General features: G+C 60.5%; 1 protein-coding gene across 1 annotated transcript; it reads right to left on the bottom strand.

Moving 5' to 3' along the window:
- Nucleotides 1-8,851: 8,851 nt before the first annotated feature.
- On the bottom strand, nucleotides 8,852-15,787 carry PTGER3 (prostaglandin E receptor 3). The gene is made up of 2 exons (XM_064429212.1): nucleotides 14,918-15,787; nucleotides 8,852-11,280 (listed from the first exon to the last, which is right to left on the bottom strand). The coding sequence occupies exons 1-2, from the start codon at nucleotides 15,728-15,730 to the stop codon at nucleotides 11,002-11,004; spliced, it is 1,092 nt and encodes a 363-aa protein (XP_064285282.1). The 5' UTR covers nucleotides 15,731-15,787; the 3' UTR covers nucleotides 8,852-11,001.
- Between the last annotated feature and the right edge of the window lie 208 nt (nucleotides 15,788-15,995).

Raw genomic sequence — 15,995 nt, forward strand, 5'->3', positions numbered from 1 at the left:
AAACCATTCCTTTTCAGAATGGAAAACCAAAACCATTCCTTTTCAGCGTGGCCACAGAACATGGCAGAGCAGGGCACTTTGTGGCTCTCCATCCTGCTGGGAACCACTGGGCTGCTCTGCCTTGGGCAGCCTCACTGGGAACTCAGGGAAATTAAACCTGCCTGGGTATAAAGTAACATTAGAAGCTTAATTAAACCCCCGTAAATAGTGAGCAAAGCACAAATAAAATCTCTGCTGCCTCGGGCTCAGCCCTCGTGGGCTGGGTTCCCCTCTGCCTTCGGAGGGGGAGGATTTGCAGCGGGGATGTTTTGGACATACAAGCTTCCCAAAAAAGGAATAAATTGTGGCTCTCGTGCTTAATTTACAGTGCTCCGTGATCCTGCTGGGAAACCAAGGTGCAGCCCTGGGCTGGGCTGGCCCCGGCCCTGCCAGGAGCAGCCTCCAGGACACCCAGCGTGTTGGGAATGGCGCTGGAGCTCTGCAGAAATGGGAGTTGTGCTGAGGTCATGCCTTAAAACGTGACAGGGACAGGCAGGGATTGCCCCAGCCACCCACCCAGCCCGTTCCCACTGCACTTTAGGGGGTCCCCAGAGCTCTGTGGGGTTGAGATCAGGGGAGGCCATGCAAGGGGGGCTCAGGGGGCTCAGCCTTGTCCCCTCCCCTGCCCTGTGCATGGTCCTGCTCCAGCCCTGGTGAGCCCAGAGATCCTGGCCTCAAAATCCATCACAAACCCCAGTCCCAGAGCCACAGGGCCCTGCAGGGAACCTGAGCCCCCCCATGGGACTCCATCCATGGGGAGGTGTGGGAACCCTGGGAATGAGAAGTGAAATCAAAAGGTGGAAGATCACGGAATCCCGGAATGCCAGTCTGGGTTTGGTTGGAGCTCAAATCCCACCCAGTGCCACCCTGCCATGGCAGGGACACTTCCACTGCCCCAGGTGCTCCAGCCCCAGTGTCCAGCCTGGCCTTGGAAGGGCTGGAGGGGCTGGAGGGGATGGAAGGGCTGGAGGGGCTGGGAGGGCTGGAGGGGCTGGAAGGGCTGGGAGGGCTGGAGGGGCTGGGAGGGCTGGAAGGGCTGGAGGGGCTGGAGGGGCTGGAGGGGCTGGAGGGGCTGGAGGGGCTGGAGGGGCTGGAGGGGCTGGAGGGGCTGGAGGGGCTGGAGGGGCTGGAAGGGCTGCAGGGGCTGGGGGGCTGGAAGGGCTGGAGGGGCTGGGAGGGCTGGGAGGGCTGGAAGGGCTGGAGGGGCTGGAGGGGCTGGAGGGGCTGGAGGGGCTGGAGGGGCTGGAGGGGCTGCAGGGGCTGGGGGGCTGGAAGGGCTGGAGGGGCTGCAGGGGCTGGAGGGGCTGGAGGGGATGGAAGGGCTGGAGGGGCTGGGAGGGCTGGAGGGGCTGGAAGGGCTGGAGGGGCTGGAGGGGCTGGAGGGGCTGAGGGGATGGAGGGGCTGGAAGGGCTGCAGGGGCTGGAGGGGCTGCAGGGGCTGGAGGGGCTGGAAGGGCTGGAGGGGCTGGGAGGGCTGGAGGGGCTGGAAGGGCTGGAGGGGCTGGAGGGGCTGGAGGGGCTGAGGGGATGGAGGGGCTGGAAGGGCTGCAGGGGCTGGAGGGGCTGCAGGGGCTGGAGGGGCTGGAAGGGCTGGAGGGGCTGCAGGGGCTGGAGGGGCTGAGGGGATGGAGGGGCTGGAGGGGCTGGGAGGGCTGGAGGGGCTGGGAGGGCTGGAGGGGCTGGAAGGGCTGGAGGGGCTGAGGGGATGGAGGGGCTGGAGGGGTTGGAAGGACTGGGAGGGCTGGAGGGGCTGGAGGGGCTGGAGGGGCTGCAGGGGCTGCAGGGGCTGCAGGGGCTGGGAGGGCTGGAGGGGCTGCAGGGGCTGCAGGGGCTGCAGAGCCCGTCTCGTCCCCTGTGCCAGGACACCTCGCAGAGCCAGGCGGTGGCAGCAGCACCGAGCCTGCCCTCCCTGCGGCACAGACAGGGAGTGATGTCCCCGCCGCTGCCATTGCACAACCCGGCCCTGCCGGGCCTGCCAGCATCTTGGGAAACCTCAGCAGGATTTCAGCACGCTCCCTGTGCCAGGGTAACACCGCGTCCTCCAGAGGATCAGCCACGAGCAGCTGCAGACACAAACACGGCCCCAAGGCAGCCCCAGGGCTCTCCCTGCAGCCGTGCCCCAACCCCGGGCAGCTGTCACCTGCCCCAGGTGACCCCGCCAGGGTCAGCAGGGACAGCAGCACCACCGAGCTCACCCCACAGCCGGGCTTGGGGCACGAGGGACATCCCGGGAGGGAGCTGATGGGCTTTGGCTCCAGCTCTGTGCTGCGGGACTCAAACAGGGAGAACTGATGGGAAGAACTGGGGATACTGGGATGCCGGGGACACCGGGGACACCAGGGGAGAGCAGCTCAGCTCTGTGCTGCTGGACACAAACAGGAAGAACCGGGGGAAGGCCACAGGTGGCCCTGCAGCACGGGTGTCCCCAGCACGGGCTGGGTTGGGGAGCTCACAGTGACAGCTTGGCACGGATAGCCCCAGGGGCTTTGGGAATGAAGCTGGGCTGTGCTGCAGCGGGGCAGTGACAGCGACAGCCCCCGGGGCTGGCCTGGGTGGGGCTTGGTGGCCCCTCACCTTGGCGACACCTCACTGTGCCATGGCACACCAGCCTCTGGAGCAGCAGCCCTTGGAGTGTCAGCTCCTGGGACACCAACCCTTGGAATGCCAGCCCCTAGCATGCCAACCCCTGGAATGCCAGCCCCTGGAAGAGCAGCCCCTAGAACACCAACCCTTGGAATGCCAGCCCCTGGAATGCCAGCCCCTGGAAGGGCAGCCCGTGCCCTCCCAGCAGCCTTTCCCAACGGTGGCAGCTCCCAGTGTGGGAGAGGTCGTGCCTGGGGTGAGCCCGGGGTGAGTCTCCCGAGGAGCAGTGCTGGGAAGCAGATCGGGAATGTCCCGTGGGCACCCGTGTCTGCTGCACCGTGCAATCCAGGGTCACGCTTGCACAAACCCTCTGATGTGGGGAGCAGCTCTCATGGCTGGGGCGTTGCTCACCCCGGCTGTTTTGGGAAGGAAAATCGGGGTGCCAGGCCTTGCTAAATGCCTGTTGTGTCAGGAGGGAGCAGCTGGGGTCCAGGGGCTGTGCAGCTCCTGCCGAGCTCTTCCTTCCCAGCCAGCAGAGTTCCCAGCACTGAGGAGCAGCTCTGGCTGTGACAGGCACAGCACGGGCAGGACTGAGGCCTGCAGGCAGGCAGGGGACTGCCACATGGGCAAGGCCTGCCTGGACACCCAGGGACACCCTGGGACACTCCTGGGACACTCCCCAGGGATCCCAGGCAGAGAGGTTAGGGATGGGAAAAGGGCATTTTGTAAATGCAGTTGAAGGCAGGTGACAGGGTGATGGCAAGAGATCAATTTTAATACGCTAATTAAAATTATTTGTGTCAAAATGAGGGGGAATTTGGTCCCTGGTGTTTCTAAACACGACTGGAGAAGATGATGGAAGAGATCAGCCAGCAGCACCGAGTGACTGATTCCAGGCTTGCACTCCAAGGTGGCAAAAGCCAAGGACAACTGATGTCCAGGGGGCACGGGGACCTGTGGATCAAGTGGGAAACAGGAATTGAAATGCCCTCCTGGCCAGGGGCATCTGGCTGGGGTGAGCCTGGTGGCTGCAGGGCCCAGCACAGAGCAGAGGGGACACGAGGGGACACTGGGGACACCGGGAACACTGGGGACACTGGGGACATAGGGCACACTGGGACAGCGGGCATACCGGGAATACCGGGGACAGCGGGGACACGGTGCCCGCGGTGCCCGCGGTGCCGGGCTGCGGCAGCAGCGGCTCAATCATTAACCGTGCCATTGTTGGGGAACCGCTCCGATCCTCCCTGCGCACCCGGACCGGCCCGTGCCAGCGCGGCGGGAGCCGTGCCAGCGGGGATGGGGACAAACAGCGACAGCGAGACTGGCTGTGGCTCGGCTGTGCCCGGATCAGCTGTGCCCACCTCGGGGCCCGTCCTCTGCCCTGCACGGGATTCCCGAGCGGCCCCGGGAAGGCACCGGAGCCAGCACGAGCTGTGCCGGGGGTCCTGTCCCCTGGCAGCGGCTCGGTGGCTCCCGTGGGGGGACCGGGTCCCCCCGGGCCCCAGGGCGGCTCCGGCAGCCAAGGGGTGCTCCCCGTGTGTGCCCCCCGTGTGCTCCCCGTGTGTGCTCCCCGTGTGTGCCCCCCGTGTGTGCCCCCCGTGTGTGCCCCCCGTGTGTGCCCCGTGTGTGCCCCCGTGTGCCCCCCGTGTGTGCTCCCCGTGTGTGCCCCCCGTGTGCTCCCCGTGTGTGCTCCCCGTGTGTGCCCCCCGTGTGTGCCCCCCGTGTGTGCCCCCCGTGTGTGCCCCGTGTGTGCCCCCGTGTGCCCCCCGTGTGTGCTCCCCGTGTGTGCTCCCCGTGTGTGCCCCCCCGTGTGTGCCCCCCGTGTGCCCCCCGTGCCTGAGCACACCTTGATCCACCCCCCCGAGGGGTGTGAGCTCCGCTGACATCCAGAAATTCAGCTGTGGCGGGATCTTGATGCTCTGGGGTTTCTTTCCGTTGTCTCTTTAGAGAAAGCCCTGATTTTAGCCGTGCCATTAACTGGCTTTGGCTCTCGGCTGTTTTTGCTGGGGGTGCCTTTGTACCCTGAGCACGGCGTGGGACGTGCACAGTGTCAATAAACACGCCGGGAGGGGCAGCTGGGCAGCGGGGGCTGCTCTGCCCTGGGCCACTGAGCCCTGCTGCTTTCCACTCTGCCAGAGATGTCCTGCAGAGCTGGCCGTGTCCTGCCCTCGGGACAGGCGTGTGCCACAGCTGACCAGTGCTTCAAAGAGCCACAGAATCACAGAGTTACCGGGGTTGGGAAAGACCTCCAGGACCACTGAGCCCAACCCATCCTCACCTTGTCCCCAGACCCTTCCTTTGGTTTGAGTGTCTAAAGCTGTGCCATTTACAGGTCCCCAGACCGTTCCTTTGGGTTTGAATGTTCAAAGTTGTGGCATTCACAGGTCCCCAGACCGTTCCTTTGGGTTTGAATGTTCAAAGTTGTGCCATTCACAGGTCCCCGGACCGTTCCTTTGTGTTTCAGTGTTTAAAGTTGTGGCCTTTAGAGGCTGCAGATCCCTGTCAGCCCCAGGAACAGAGGCTGGGCGCAGCTCCCTGGTGGCACTGCCAGGCTCTGACCTCCCCCTGAGGCCAGGGCGGGACACAGCCGTGCCCAAATGTGGGCAGAGGGTTTCCAGGCTTGTTTTTGCCTCTGTTCCTCGGGGCCTGCTCGGAGCCAGGAACTCAGACGCATCAGGCAAAATGCAACCTGTCCCACACAGCACGGAGCGCTGCAGCCCGCGCTGCAATCCTCTCCAAGCAGGGATGAACTCTTCCTTCCTTCCATCTGCCAGCCCAGAGCTGTCACAGTGCCGGGATGTGTCCTGATGGATGCACGGGAGAGCTGTGGCTCCTGGAGCCAGCAGCCCGCGTGGGGAGGGGGGCAAGGTCTGTCCAGCCGCTGTGTTTACAGGAACAAAAATAACTGGGGCTGCTATCCCTGGCCATGATGGATTCTTCAAACAAAGCAGCCCCAAACATAAATACATTGTCTTTTACAAAATGCATTCGGGCATATTTGACGTATTTCATATTCAGAGCAGCTCTTTCATGTTGTGCCCTGCAGTGCAGGGGGGGCTCAGCTGCTCTGTGCTGCTGACGAGCCCGGCCGAGCTCAGGATTAATTCTCCTTTTGGCTCCATCCCTGGAGAACCCGAAGTGCCCCAGGGAAGGCAGGGCTGGCTCGGGGAGCTGCCCAGACACAGCCCAGGAGCAGCAGCAGCAGCAGCAGAGTTAATCTGTAAGCCACGCTGAGCAGGGAAATCTGCAGTTTGTGGTGCCCAGCAGGAGCCTGCAGAGCCTGAAGTGTGGAGCTGCTGGCAGAGTCCAGCCCAGCCTGGACACACCTGGCCAGCCCCGCAGCCCCCAACAACAGCTCTGGGAAATGTGCCAGGGGAGGGACTGGAGCGGGGTGGGAACTCCATGGAGGACCTGGAGCAGGGGGTGATCCTGGAACACACACTTCTGTAACTCAGGGATGCATGGGGTATTGGGAATTAGGAATTGCTCCCTGGCAGGATGGGCAGGCCCTGGAATAGAATTGCCAGAGCAGCTGTGGCTGCCCCTGGATCCCTGGCAGTGCCCAAGGCCAGGCTGGACACTGGGGCTGGAGCACCTGGGACAGTGGGAGGTGTCCCTGCCAGGGCAGGGTGGCACTGGGTGGCTCTGAGCTCCCTCCCAGCCCAGCCCAGTCTGGATTCTGTGGGATCCCAGGCTCCTGTAACTCTGGGCAGAGCCTGGTGCATCTTGAAGGAGCTGTTTGTCCTGACAGCACAGTTTTGGGCAGCTTTCTACTGTCTCTGGGCAACCAAGAGCTGACGCTCTTCCTGCTGCTGCTGAAGATCAGAGAGATTTGCCTTTTGTGGTCCCAGCTCTGTCTCTGCCCTCACACCTCTCCTCTGTTCTGCTCGTTTTCAAACCCGGGTTCTCTGTTGCCTTTTGTTGGGTTTTTTTTTAAACCGAGATCAAAGTGATAAAGGGAAACTCAAACCCAGCCGTCCAGTGGGGGCTGGAGCTGGCTCTGAGGCGTTCCTGCCATCACCTGGGAAATTTAATATGGGATTTCATGGAGTGCCCATCCCTGCAGGTGTCCAAGGAAGGCCTGGATGTGGCACGCAGGGCTCTGGGCTGGTGACAAGCTGGGGATTGGTCACAGGTTGGACTCAGTGCCTGGGAGGGCTTTTCCAGCCTCAGGGATTCTGGCATGTGCCTGCCTGGAACTCCTGCGCTGGTTCAGACCCCGTGGCAATCAGGGATTTCCCATTCTGCTGGGCTGGGGTGCCCATCCCAGTGCTGCTCCCCTGCGCCAACCTGCCTGAGGAGCTCAAACAGTTCCTGTTAAACTCCAAAATGCAAAACCCCAGTAAAATAATAGGGATAATGGGATAAAAACATGGGAACAGCCTTGGCAGGGGGGCTGCAGATGATTCACCTCTGTTGGGATACTGCAGAGCCTGAGCTGGGTTTGGGGTTGGGGTGCAGGTGCTGTGCTCCTCAGGGGATTTTTGGGGTTGGGGTGCAGGTGCTGTGCTCCCCAGGGGATTTTTGGGGTTGGGGTGCAGGTGCTGTGCTCCCCAGTGGGTTTTTGGGGTTGGGGTGCAGGTGCTGTGCTCCCCAGTGGGTTTTTGGGGTTGGGGTGCAGATGCTGTGCTCCCCAGGGGATTTTTGGGGTTGGGGTGCAGGTGCTGTGCTCCCCAGTGGGTTTTTGGGGTTGGGGTGCAGGTGCTGTGCTCCCCAGGGGATCCAGGGCTGTAATTCCCAGCAGAGCAGCTCCTGCAGGAGGTTCCTGGATCACTGGGCAGATAAAATCTGCTCTGCCCGGGGTCACTCTGGTTTTTATTGTCACTGCTCCAACATGCTGGGCTCTGGGACACACACAGGGGTGGCTGGCAGGCTAGCCAGCATCTCCAGGTGGATCTCCTGTGCCCTGCGGCTCCCAGAACGCCTCGGGTAGAGGAGCAACACAGAGAGAGCAGCTGGAGAGGCATCGTTACAGAAACGCCACAAACACGGCTTCCCGTGCCAGGAACATGGGGATGGAAGCTCCCAGGTGTGCTTCAGCTCCTTGGATGGGGTTCAGGAAGGGCAGCCCCTCACAGAGCCGTGGCTAGGGGCACAGCTCCCACTCCTCCTCTCCTGGAAACAAATGGGAAGCTCCCATCCCTTCCCACTTGGACAAGGCTCCCATCCCTTCCCATCTGGACAAGGCTCCCATCCCTTCCCATTTTGATGAAGCAGCTTCTTCCTTTTACCCCAGCACCGGGTGCCCACCCCAAACCCTGTGAATATTCATGACAAAAGGCATTGTTTCCTGTGAACTGGAGTTCACATAAATACACTTATGGCATTAAGGACCTGGATCTCCTGGAGGGCCCTCCCCAGTGTCGCATTCCCGGTTTTCCGTGCGGGATCCATGGTGCTCAGACACAGCACCCTGCTCCTCCTACAAAGGAGCGGATCACAGGGTGGGTTCCCTCTTCCCCAGCCCTCCTCTCACCGAGGCTGATCCCAGACCATCCCAGAGCCAGGAATGTGCCAGCAGGGCCGGTGCAGGCGGCTGAGGTCATCCCGACATATTTCACAAGTGAGCGGCTCCGCTGAGCTCTTTCCCAGAGGAAAAGTACACAGAGGGAACAAAAGGGATCCTCGGCACACCACGGGCTTTTTCCAGCCCCACATCATTCCAGCAAGACAGTCTGACCCCAGCAAGGCACTTTTCTGAGCCCATATTTTCCCCTAAAGCAATTCCATCTCTAGTAACCGAAGCACTGATGAGCCTGTAGTTGTTACACCCAGGAGCAGCTCAGCACAGAGCAGGCTCCAGCAGCTCCAACTAAAAAAGGCATTTAATCCATTGGTTTTAGGCTGGGTCTTCAATTACAGCTAAACCTTGGCTTTTAGGCTGGACTCAGACATCACCTGGACAAAATCAGATTTATGCGGACACGAATTGGACAATGCAGAACAAAAATGAAGGCACAGATTCTTTGCTGAGGAGTTAACTTTTATAAACAAATTAAATAGAGTAAAAGTACGGGTTCTGTGCAAGAAATTCCTCATAGATGCAGGACTTCATTTGTCTGTAAGACCCCTGAATTCCACAGTGCCTGGCACATGGAATATCAGCTGTATTTTATTGTGTTTGCATTTAACTTCCCCCAAAGGCCACAAAACAGGAGACATGAGAGGCTGTCAGCTCCAGAAGGGTGAAGAAAATGCGTTAAGACACAGCTGTTTTTTTATAAAAAAAGTTTCAGATGTGGCACAAATGGATTGGAACTGAGTTTGTAACTAAACCATGGAAGTTTCTTTGGGAAAAGACCTGACAAATTCTGACACTTCCAGTCTGCTGCAGTTTAAAACCTCCCGGAGCTGCCACATTTGTGTTTCTGGAGGAGGAGCTGAGCTCTCTGAGCTGCTCTGGCCACCCTGCAGGGCGCTGCAGGGACCGAGTGCCAACCCCACTCCTCACACAGCACTTTGCCATGGTGCCTGGACAGGGGCACTTCCCAGGAGAGCACGAGCACAGCCCCTTCTCCAGCCCCTCTCCCTCCAGCAGCTCCGAGGGTGCTGTGCAAGCAGCAATTCCAGCCTGCCTGGGCATTCCACAGGGAAAAATCAGGGATTTCTCCCCCGGCCCCAGTGTGAACCCTCCTCAAGTGTTTATCAGCACACATCTGTGACTCAGGAGCTCGTGCTGCCTTCAGTTCCTGGAAGGGATGGATGTTCCCCCACTGCCACCACCCCTGCTCAGTTTCAAGACACTGAAATCCAATCAAATTTCATTTCTTTTCCTTATTCCTGTAGTTTTTCTCCCTGTCTCCCCTTGCCCCTCCAGAAAAGAGGAGGAAGGACTGTCTGAAGGACATGTTAGTATTAAACATTCTCAGGAGTGACTCCCCGTAGTAATTCCATCTCTACAGTCTGTTGGCTGTCAGGAAAGCAATTTTTTCCACCTTAAAACAAGAGAAGCCCCCTCAGGCTCCACTTTAGGCCCACAAGACCTCCCACTGTGCATCTCACCACGAGTGGCAGTGACCAGGGAATGTCCTCATCCTATTTGCAGGGACCATGCAATGTCCTCATCCAGTTCTGCATCTCAGCCACCAGTGGCAGTGACCATGGACCGTTCTCATCCCATCCTGCAGGGACCATGGACTGTCCTCATCCTGTTCTGCAGTGACCATGGACTGTCCTCATCCCATTCTGCAGTGACCATGGATTGTCCTCATCCCGTTCTGCAGGGACCATGGACTGTCCTCATCCCGTTCTGCAGGGACCATGGACTGTCCTCATCCCATTCTGCAGGGACCATGGACTGTCCTCATCCTGTTCTGCAGGGACCGTGGACTGTCCTCATCCCTTTGTGCAGCTCAGCCACCAGTGACCGTGGAGTGTCCTGTCCTGCTGTATCCCAGCACTTCTGCAGGAAGAATGTGGCACTCTGGGTCCAAGCAGTGACACCGAGAGGATGCCAGCAGGGAGCAGATTCCAGGAGGGTTTCCAGGTGGCTGCAGCTCCCGGAGCTGTGGGAATGTCCCCTCAGGCCATTGTGCAGTGTCCCTCAGGCCACTGTGGGAATGTCCTCTCAGTCCATTGTTGGATGTCCCCTCAGGCCACTGTGGGATGTCCCCAGGCCATTGTGCAGTGTCCCCAGGCCATTGTTGGATGTCCCCAGGCCACTGTGGGATGTCTCCAGGCCATTGTTGGATGTCCCCAGGCCATTGTTGGATGTCCCCAGGCCGTGGTGCAGTGTCCTCAGGACATTGCTGGATGTCCCCAAGCCACGGTGCAGTGTCTCCAGGCCATTGTTGGATGTCCCTCAGGCCATGGTGCAGTGTCTCCAGGCCATTGCTGGATGTCCCCAAGCCGTGGTGCGGTGTCCCCAGGCCATGGTGGTGTCCCCAGGCCGCGGTGCGGTGTCCCCAGGCCATTGTTGGATGTCCCCAGGCCATGGTGGTGTCCCCGGGCCGCGGTGCGGTGTCCCCAGGCCATGGTGGTGTCCCCAGGCCATGGTGGTGTCCCCGGGCCGCGGTGCGGTGTCCCCAGGCCATGGTGGTGTCCCCAGGCCATGGTGGTGTCCCCAGGCCATTGCCCAGTGTCCCCAGGCCATGGTGGTGTCCCCAGGCCATGGTGGTGTCCCCAGGCCATGGTGGTGTCCCCAGGCCATTGCCCAGTGTCCCCAGGCCATGGTGGTGTCCCCAGGCCATGGTGGTGTCCCTAGGCCATGGTGGTGTCCCCAGGCCATGGTGGTGTCCCCGGGCCGCGGTGCGGTGTCCCCAGGCCATGGTGGTGTCCCCAGGCCATGGTGGTGTCCCCAGGCCATGGTGGTGTCCCCAGGCCATTGCCCAGTGTCCCCAGGCCATGGTGGTGTCCCCGGGCCGTGGTGCAGTGTCCCTAGGCCGCGGTGCGGCGGATCTCCTCGGACAGGGTGAGGGCCCTGTCCCTGTCCCTGCACTCGGCGTTGGAGCAGTGCGAGACAGCGCTGGCGGCCTGGCAGACGCGGCGCAGCAGGAAGCGGCGCAGCAGCAGGTACACCCAGGGGTCCAGGATCTGGTTGAGCGAGGCCAGGCGCACGGCCGTCAGCGGCAGGTTGCACTCCCGGCGCGGCTCCCAGCGCTCCCAGCCGCCCCGGCACGGCCCGGCCGGCTCCGACACCATCCGCAGCATGGTCACCTGGCAGGGACAGCGACAAGGACGCGCTGAGGGGCTGCTGGCCGTGTCACCACAGCTGCGGCAGCGCCGTGCAGAGAGCTGGGGCTGCATCCCTGAGGTGTCCCAGACAGCGCTTGGGGCAGCCGGGGATGCTGGAAGGTGTCCCTGCCCTGCCCGTGGAACTGGATGAGCTTTAAGGCTCCTCCCAAGCCCAGCCTGTATGGGATTCTGTGGGAGGGCTCCTCAACACCTCGTTTGCCTGAACAGATCCTTTTTCTGCTCACAAATCTTTCCTAGGCGTGACCTGGAGCCCCAGCTGTCCAGGCATGCTGCCTGGGATCCCTGTGGAAAAGGGCTGTCCATTGTGCTGTGTGTGCTCCCAGTGCCAGGGCCATGGATGCACCCCCAGGGCCATGGATGTACCCCCATGCCAGGGATGCACTCCCAGTGCCAGTGCCATGGATGTACCCCAGTGCCAGGGATGCACCCCCAGGGCCATGGATGTACCCCCATGCCAGGGATGCACTCCCAGTGCCAGTGCCATGGATGTACCCCCATGCCAGGCCCAGGGATGCACCCCAGCTCTGCCCCAGGGCACAGGCCAGCACTCCCAGCCCTTCCAGCCCCGGATGAACTGGCAGCCAGCCCCAAATGTGCTGGCACAGCCCGAGGGAGCAGAGCCGCTGGGAATCACTGCCAGCGCTGGCCTTTGGGAAGCGCCAGGCCAACCTGCAGTCCCACAGGAAGCCTGCTCAGGGCTGTGTCACCACACAGGTCACAGCTGGGCTGCTGCTGTCCCCACGGGCCGGGACAGCCGGAGCCGCAGTGACCGGGAGCAGAGGCTCCAGGGAGGGTTTTTCCACTCCAAGGGATATTCTGGGTGCCAGATCAATAGCCATGTGTTGACCTTGGAAAGCCTGGGCTGAGTCTGGAGGGCAGCGTGGACAGCACAGCATTGTTTTTGTTTCTTTAAACAGAAGCAGCTGAGGATTCTACCACGACATTTCATTGACAGAAGCAGCCATGGATAGAACCTTGAGAAAACAGGGATGCAGAGCTTTGTAAAAACATGGATAGAGACCCAGAGCACAGCAGGAGCCAGCGGAGCACCAGACCCACACTGCCAGAACCTGACCACTTCCCTGGCTCTTCACACACTGCCCCTGTCCAGACTCTGCCATCTCTTTTTCAGATGGAGCTCCAAAACCACCAGGCTAATAAAAATATATTTCCCAAGCACACAACTGCTGCCCCTTTCTGGTTTTATTACGTAATATCCCTTTATGGGAGTAGTTGTTGGGCCAACAGCTGCTCTACTGGAAATTTTGTTTGTTTGATATCATTAGGGGTTGTTTATCATGGCCTGTATTGGTCTTCTAAATGGATTAAAAGCCTGCACAAGGCAGAGGAACAACATCAGGTGGAATAAAGTCAACATAATTCATGCCATTAAAAATCTGGCTCAAAATGCTGATGATTGGATTTATTCAACAAGAGCAGCCAAAACTTTACTGTTATCATGACTGTGGTTTTATATGTCTGTAATTTCTGTCTGCCAGGAGGGATAAGGAGCAGAAGTATTTTAACAGGAAGAGCAGCAGAACTTCTGAGCATTTTGGCTTTAAATAACTTGGGAACAACTCTGGGAAGGAGTAATTTTGTAGCCTGGAACTCTGAAATATTATTATTATAATTCCAGGTTGTGCTGCAGCGGCGTTTCCGTGAAATCAAGGAACAACTCGCTCCATTTCACCTCGGGGTCATTTGTCTGCTTCCCTCCAGCTCAGGGCTATCCCAGACTGGTTTGGGATGGAGGGAGCTCAGAGCCACCCAGTGCCAGCCCTGCCCTGGCAGGGACACCTCCCACTGTCCCAGGTGCTCCAGCCCCAGTGTCCAGCCTGGCCTGGGATCCAGGGGCAGCCCCAGCTGCTCTGGGCACCCTGTGCCAGGAATTCCTTCCAATATCCCATCTACCCTGCCCTCTGGGCAGCCATTCCCCGTGTCCTGTCAGTCCACGCTCCAAAGCAAACAGGTCAGCGTGAACTGGAAACCAGGACACCCCCCTGGAGTGGGGTGTTCTCCCAGGTGCTCCCTGTGAGTCCAACAAGCTCCTGTGTGCTTGGAAAAAGGAAACAATTCCTGCCCTGTCTGCTCTCCTCCCTCCTTCCCAAGGCAGCAGAGAGCCAGACGTGCAGGACGCTCCAAGGAGCCCTCCAGAGCACAGCCACGATGTCAGAGCTCTCCTCTGCTGCTAAATCACATTTGATTTTGTCGTTTACATCAACAGATCAGCTCTAAAAATACCGTGCGTGGCGAGGGCGCTGTTTACCTCACAGCAGCAGCTGCCAGGATCCATTAGTTCTCAGTTACAAAACTCAGATGTCTTTAAAAAAAACACAGAAACAAAAAAACCTCCTCTGTAAAGCGCCAGATTTCCATTGCAGCTCCGTTTCTTACAACTGCTGAGTGCTGCAGCTACGGGTTAAATTAAATGATTGCTACGAGCTGGCTTTCACTGAAAAGGCATTTGCATTCTCTGTGGTCACTTCCCCAAAAATCTGGTCTCTAATTCCTGACCTGCACTTCAGGGGTGTACAGAACAAGTTGGGGAGCATGTAAATGGAGGTTTATGTACAAAAATGGAGGTGTATTTGTAAAAATACCCCCGCAGCCATGAGTCTGGAAGGTGAGAACTCCACAGAAGAAGTTCCACACCTCCGAGTGCTGCTGCAATCCCTCGTGCCTGTGGACTGACTCCTGCCTCTGAAACCACAGAAATGCCCAGGGCACCAAACCACCAAGCGGAATCCCTGCTTCCTCACTGATTTACCTGCTTATGAGGGAGGAGGAAACTCTTCCCCCACCTCAGGGCTCTCCTCTCATGCTGCGAGGCTGGTGAACCCTCAGGGGTGACAGGACATGAACAAAACTCCTACTCCAGCCAGAAAGAACCTTCCACGTAACCTCAGCATTTCCTCAACCAGCTTCAGCCCATCCTGCTCAGAGAGCCCAAGTACACATTTTCCAAAAATCCTGCTAGTCCCTGATAGAATAACCCAGGCTTTGGGGATTCCAGACCCCCGGGTGTGCCCTGGTCCCACTCAGCAAGGATGTGGATTCTGCCTTCTCCACTCCCACATCACGAGGAGGGGCTCTTAAGGAAGGAATAACAAAATAGTGGAAAGCAATGCAAAGATCCTTAAAGGCAAGCCCTGCAGGCTGCTGTAAATCAAACACAACAGGCTGCCAGCCACAAGGCACTCACAGAGTCACGGCTTGTGCGTTTTCTCATGAAACGCTGACACAAGTTTTGCTGCAAGGCGGGAGCAAATAAAAACCCCTAAATCCCACCTGGCTGCAGCGTCCCGCTCCCAGAGCCTCTCCTGACACCCCCCTTTTCTCCTGTGCACAAGAACCTTGTTCTCCTGCTTTTATCTCTGCTTCCTGCAGCTGGTTTCCTCTGGGACCTCTCCAGCTCCTGTGCTACGCCCTGTCTGTGTCCCTGTCCCTGTCCGTGTCCGTGTCCCTGTCCCCATCCCATCCCCGCTGTCCTCCCGAGGCGCTGCCCATGGGTGTCCCCAGGAGCAGCGAGCCCCGAGCCTGCCGTGCCCCGCTGGCTCCTGCCCCGGAGGACTCCGCGGGGCTGCCCCGCACCTACCAGCAGCGGTGCCCAGCAGGCCGAGAGCACGCACATGATGCCCAGCAGCTGCAGCAGCGTCTCGGTGGCGATGCGGCCCCAGCGGGAGCCGGGCTGCGGCGCGCCGGCCTTGGCGCGGCAGCGCGACACCAGCGCCTCGATGGTGGCCAGGTTGCAGGCGCCGGTGACCACGAGGGACAGCAGCCCCAGCGCGGCGAAGGCGGCGGCGAAGGCGCTGCCGCCGGCCGTGCTGATGAAGCACCAGGTGCCGGGCCACTGCAGCGCGTAGCGGCCCAGCCCGGCCAGCGGCAGCAGCGCGAAGGCCACGCCGGCGGCCCAGATGGCGGCCAGGCCGCGCTCGGCGGCCCGCGGGCTCATGTGGCTGGCGTACCAGTGCGGGGCGCGGATGGCCAGCGCCCGCTCCACGGCCATGGCGCTGGCGATCAGCAGCGGGCACAGCCCGAACACCGTCATGCTGAAGCCGAAGAAGTCGCAGAGGCGGCCCGAGGGGTCCATGGCCGCCCAGGGCCGGCCCGACAGGTACACGGAGATGACGATGGGGCTGGTGAGCAGCTGGCCCAGCATGTCGGTGAGCGCCAGCGAGCCGATGCACAGCAGGAAGGAGCGCTTCCTGCGGCTGCCCTTGGCGCGGTAGCTGCGGGACACGAGCAGCATGGCCAGGGCATTGCCCACGATGCCCGTCAGCATCATGGTCAGCGGGATGGCCACGGACACGGCGCTGCCGCGCTCGGCCGCCCGGCCCGTGCCGTTCCCCCGCGGGCCCGGCCCGCCGGCCGCGCTGGCGTTGGGCGGGCGCTGCTGCCAGGGGCTCATCCCGGGGCCGGCAGCTCCCGCGGGGAGCGGGCACGGAGCGGACACGGAGCCGGCAGCGCCGCGCCGCCTTTATGTGAGGGAAGGGCGGGAGCCGCCCCGGGGCCGGCAGAGGCGGAGCGAGAGAGGGCAGAGCCCGAGGGAACGGAGCGGGAACCGGGCTGGGCAGGGAGCGAGGGAGCGGGGACGGGGCTGGAGAATCCCTGAGGGAGCTGGGAGGGGGCTGGAGAATCCCTGAGGGAGCTGGGAGGGGGCTGGAGAATCCCTG

This window comes from Passer domesticus, chromosome 7 (assembly GCF_036417665.1).
Source record: "Passer domesticus isolate bPasDom1 chromosome 7, bPasDom1.hap1, whole genome shotgun sequence".
In the NCBI taxonomy this organism is placed as follows: Eukaryota; Metazoa; Chordata; class Aves; order Passeriformes; family Passeridae; genus Passer; species Passer domesticus.